This window comes from Nanorana parkeri, unplaced genomic scaffold, assembly GCF_000935625.1.
Source record: "Nanorana parkeri isolate BGI_ZX_2015 unplaced genomic scaffold, ASM93562v1 scaffold3383, whole genome shotgun sequence".
Lineage (NCBI taxonomy): Eukaryota > Metazoa > Chordata > Amphibia > Anura > Dicroglossidae > Nanorana > Nanorana parkeri.
Window position 1 is genome coordinate 29,926 of NW_017309651.1, and position 5,384 is coordinate 35,309.

The 5,384-nt window shown below is 54.2% G+C and overlaps 1 protein-coding gene across 3 annotated transcripts in view; it reads left to right on the top strand.

Annotated features, from left to right (window-relative positions):
* RRM1 (ribonucleotide reductase catalytic subunit M1) overlaps nucleotides 1-5,384 on the top strand; it is a 27,079-nt gene that overhangs the window by 12,571 nt on the left and 9,124 nt on the right. For 2 of the 3 annotated variants that reach the window (XM_018574930.1, XM_018574931.1), the window contains 2 exons: nucleotides 635-797; nucleotides 3,855-3,996. In XM_018574930.1, coding sequence (XP_018430432.1) covers nucleotides 635-797; nucleotides 3,855-3,996 — 305 coding nt within the window. Of the gene's footprint in view, nucleotides 1-579; nucleotides 798-3,854; nucleotides 3,997-5,384 lie in introns of all 3 variants that reach the window. The other variant, XM_018574932.1, reaches the window with a different exon arrangement.

Below are 5,384 nucleotides of genomic sequence, written 5' to 3' on the forward strand. Positions count from 1 at the left end.
ATATGATGTGTGGTGTATGGCATGAAGGCTGATATATAGGTCGTCCATATAAGTGAACGTTCTGAGCCTCTCCTGGCTGGATCATGGCGGGATTTCTGTACACACACACAGTGAGGTACAACCATCATATGATCACACAGGGACCCCTAGGGGATGCACAATAAAAGACCGCAGGAAGGGATGGATCGGAGATGCGTACTAGAAGGAAGGTGCTGAAGTAGGTTGTATAGGAGACACTAACGCAGGAGGAGGGACATATAAGAGATGCATACTAGGTGTTGGATGGATAGGCAAAGCACAGTATATAGGGGTGGGATGGAGAGGAAACGCACGCTATAAGGCGGTGGGACAGAGGAGACGCACTTTACAGTGAAGGGACAGATGTAAGACGCACGCTGTAAAGGGGCGGATAGGAAACGCACTATAAGGGGGTGGGGCAGAGGAGACGCACACTATAAAGGACTCCTAGGGGGTGGGGCGGCGAGTAGACGCACGCTAGAAGATGCGTGGGAGAGATCCATAGACGCTTACTATAAGGCATGGCAGATGTACGGATTGAGATTGCCTAACCTGTGATAGGATACTGGGTTTTCTCTCCTGAGGATGAATATGACCTGGTGTGCTTCCCTTGCAGTGGCAGAACGTCCCCAGCACATGCTCATGAGGGTGTCTGTCGGAATCCACAAAAACGACATAGAAGCGGCCATAGAAACGTACAATCTGCTGTCTGAGAAATGGTTCACACACGCCTCTCCCACCCTGTTCAATGCCGGCACCAACAGACCCCAACTCTCCAGGTATGGATGACCAAGACCGTCCAATATAGCTACGGTCACCTTGTAGGAGGAATAGGGGCCCAATACAGCAGGCCGGCTACGGTCACCTTGTAGGAGGAATAGGGGCCCAATACAGCAGGCCGGCTACGGTCACCTTGTAGGAGGAATAGGGGCCCAATACAGCAGGCCGGCTACGGTCACCTTGTAGGAGGAATAGGGGCCCAATACAGCAGGCCGGCTACGGTCACCTTGTAGGAGGAATAGGGGCCCAATACAGCAGGCCGGCTACGGTCACCTTGTAGGAGGAATAGGGGCCCAATACAGCAGGCCGGCTACGGTCACCTTGTAGGAGGAATAGGGGCCCAATACAGCAGGCCGGCTACGGTCACCTTGTAGGAGGAATAGGGGCCCAATACAGCAGGCCGGCTACGGTCACCTTGTAGGAGGAATAGGGGCCCAATACAGCAGGCCGGCTACGGTCACCTTGTAGGAGGAATAGGGGCCCAATACAGCAGGCCGGCTACGGTCACCTTGTAGGAGGAATAGGGGCCCAATACAGCAGGCCGGCTACGGTCACCTTGTAGGAGGAATAGGGGCCCAATACAGCAGGCCGGCTACGGTCACCTTGTAGGAGGAATAGGGGCCCAATACAGCAGGCCGGCTACGGTCACCTTGTAGGAGGAATAGGGGCCCAATACAGCAGGCCGGCTACGGTCACCTTGTAGGAGGAATAGGGGCCCAATACAGCAGGCCGGCTACGGTCACCTTGTAGGAGGAATAGGGGCCCAATACAGCAGGCCGGCTACGGTCACCTTGTAGGAGGAATAGGGGCCCAATACAGCAGGCCGGCTACGGTCACCTTGTAGGAGGAATAGGGGCCCAATACAGCAGGCCGGCTACGGTCACCTTGTAGGAGGAATAGGGGCCCAATACAGCAGGCCGGCTACGGTCACCTTGTAGGAGGAATAGGGGCCCAATACAGCAGGCCGGCTACGGTCACCTTGTAGGAGGAATAGGGGCCCAATACAGCAGGCCGGCTACGGTCACCTTGTAGGAGGAATAGGGGCCCAATACAGCAGGCCGGCTACGGTCACCTTGTAGGAGGAATAGGGGCCCAATACAGCAGGCCGGCTACGGTCACCTTGTAGGAGGAATAGGGGCCCAATACAGCAGGCCGGCTACGGTCACCTTGTAGGAGGAATAGGGGCCCAATACAGCAGGCCGGCTACGGTCACCTTGTAGGAGGAATAGGGGCCCAATACAGCAGGCCGGCTACGGTCACCTTGTAGGAGGAATAGGGGCCCAATACAGCAGGCCGGCTACGGTCACCTTGTAGGAGGAATAGGGGCCCAATACAGCAGGCCGGCTACGGTCACCTTGTAGGAGGAATAGGGGCCCAATACAGCAGGCCGGCTACGGTCACCTTGTAGGAGGAATAGGGGCCCAATACAGCAGGCCGGCTACGGTCACCTTGTAGGAGGAATAGGGGCCCAATACAGCAGGCCGGCTACGGTCACCTTGTAGGAGGAATAGGGGCCCAATACAGCAGGCCGGCTACGGTCACCTTGTAGGAGGAATGGGGCCAATACAGCAGGCCGGCTACGGTCACCTTGTAGGAGGGATAGGGGCCCAATACAGCAGGCAGGCTACGGTCACCTTGTAGGAGGAATGGGGCCAATACAGCAGGCAGGCTATGGTCACCTTGTAGGAGGAATGGGCCCAATACAGCAGGCCGGCTACAGTCACCTTGTAGGATGAATAGGGGTCCAATACAGCAGGCCGGCTACAGTCACCTTGTAGGATGAATAGGGGTCCAATACAGCAGGCCGGCTACAGTCGCCTTGTAGGAGGAATGGGCCCAATACAGCAGGCCGGCTACGGTCACCTTGTAGGAGGAATGGGCCCAATACAGCAGGCCGGCTACGGTCACCTTGTAGGAGGAATGGGGCCAATACAGCAGGCCGGCTACAGTCACCTTGTAGGAGGAATAGGGGCCCAATACAGCAGGCCGGCTACAGTCGCCTTGTAGGAGGAATGGGCCCAATACAGCAGGCCGGCTACGGTCACCTTGTAGGAGGAATGGGCCCAATACAGCAGGCCGGCTACGGTCACCTTGTAGGAGGAATGGGGCCAATACAGCAGGCCGGCTACAGTCACCTTGTAGGAGGAATGGGGGTCCAATACAGCAGGCCGGCTACAGTCACCTTGTAGGAGGAATGGGGCCAATACAGCAGGCCGGCTACAGTCGCCTTGTAGGAGGAATGGGCCCAATACAGCAGGCAGGCTACGGTCACCTTTGTAGGAGGAATAGGGGCCCAATACAGCAGGCCGGCTACGGTCACCTTGTAGGAGGAATGGGGCCAATACAGCAGGCCTCTCGTGCGCCCCTTCCTCAATAGCCTCTCAGGCGCACCTTCCTCCGAGCCCCCTCTTAAATACAGGTGTCCTAAAGCTATCCTTGGGTGAGATACACTGGGGCAATGATGTCGCCCCGAAGCCATGCAATCCTCGATAAGTAGAAAAGAGGAGCTCCATTCGCATCATCAATACAATCTTGATGAGAGCAGCCTGGCAGAGCCACTGTGCCTTAACAAAAATGGGGGACCCCCTGAGCAGGGGGCTCAGAATTGAAGCACCATGTGTACAGAGTGTAAAGAGAATGACTGGTCCAGAGTACTTTAATATTGGTGATCGTTCATAACATGTTTCCTGGGCTCAAGGGTGGTCATTCATAAATGAGTTCCTATTTTTCAGTTCATATTGGGGCCCATGAACTAATATTAGAGGGGCTCATTGATCATATAAAGGTTCCTATGATGGTGGTTGGTCCTGAGGAGTATATTTTGGGTCACTGGCCTCGTTCCCACCAGGTATTTTTCACAGGCTGAGATGGAGGTAGCGGCAGTCGTGGTGAATCTGTGAAGGTCGGGGTGGGCTTTCCAGATCCCCATACCCTGAATAGAGAGGGTCTCTGATGCAGCTAGATATTAAGACGTTTCTCTGTATTGGTGTAATGTTCACACTTTGGATTTGGGGTGTATAATTTGGGGGTGTTAATCTTCTCATGTCTCCTTCCAGTTGTTTCCTCCTCTGTATGAAGGATGACAGCATCGAAGGCATTTATGACACTCTGAAACAATGTGCTCTGATCTCCAAATCTGCCGGTGGAATTGGTGTTGCCGTCAGCTGCATCCGAGCCACCGGAAGTTATATTGCTGGGGTGAGTGCTACGCAACTAACACAACGCAGTCTGTCACCTCAACCAGAATGTTCTATAAATGATGAAACCTTCTGCTGTCCGCATTGGATGACACCGATAAGTTCACAATGGCGGTTTAGAGACCTTACCAAACCGGATTGTGCTGCCTATAGTTACCAGCCCCCCCCCTCCCCTCCACGTATAACCTATTGCAGGGGTACAGAAATGAGCTGCCACATACAGTTTTCTTGTTCATTGATGACACAAGACGTCTCGTGCCTTCCTTACTGCCACCTACACGGGATTGGACAATGGCAGACAGAGAATGTGGTCCAGCCCAGGATAACGCCTCCTGCTATCAGCATGCCTCGGAGGTTCTGTCCTAGGATTGGAAATCCTCTTGGTTCTGCTTTTGTCTTCAGTCCACTCTTCTCTTGCTAGAGCTTGCCCCTCCTATCGCTGCTCTCTGGCGTGGTCATCCTGGGCTTAGATTTTGTGGTTCTGCATCCAGACCCGAGTGCAGGGATAGCCTGGACGTGACCTTTGAGCACAGGGCACATTGCAAACTCCATGCTGACAAGTTTTCCTGCGTTGTGCATTCCAGGTCCAGAGCCGCTGGCATTGCCTTAGTGCTTGCCCCATCTCTGAAGACTCGCTGTGTGAATGTCTGTGGGGCCGAGCGCTGGGAGCTATGTCATTTGCACTGTGGAAGGGGTTGATGTTTTGGGACTGAACACTGACCTCATCCACTGGGTTCGGTGTGGTGCGCACGCTCTTTCCCACCATACAGTCTCTGGGAAGCATCACCCTAATGCTGCTCTGGCTTGCGAGGAATTCTGTTCTTGCTGCCCACCCACAGTGACTATGGTCACCTCCGTCCATCCAAACACTTGCTACCAGCTGTACCTGAGGCCTTGTTAGTTACCTTTATGTTGTCCTTCCCCCACATGGTTGTGATGTCTGATTCTAGACACGGGAAGGGGGACAGTCCTGACGTTTTCTGTCTGATGTCTGCAGTCCTCAGTCCTCTGTATAACGCTTGTAGCCAGTTCCTCTTCCCTTTATGGCTGAGATTTTTATACAGTCCTGCAAGACGTCATGGCCCACATCGCCCGGCTATTTGCCGACACTGATTAGAGTCCACATGTATGCTCCCGTGCCTTCTCCCGCAGTTTCTGTATCTGACTTGTCCGAGTCGATCTGTGATTGCTTCTGGGGGCTTTTTGGCATCAAGCAACTTTCCCTGATTTGCAAGGCTGCCACCTGGACCTCTCTGCCCGCGTTCTTTAGTATCTACCAAGTGGGTGCTGCAGCCTCATCTGATGCCAGCTTTGGTTGTAAGGTCCCTCAAGCAGCAGGCAGTTGTCTGTGTGCCTGTTGGCATTTGCTGGGCTGCTTTTTAACCTCCT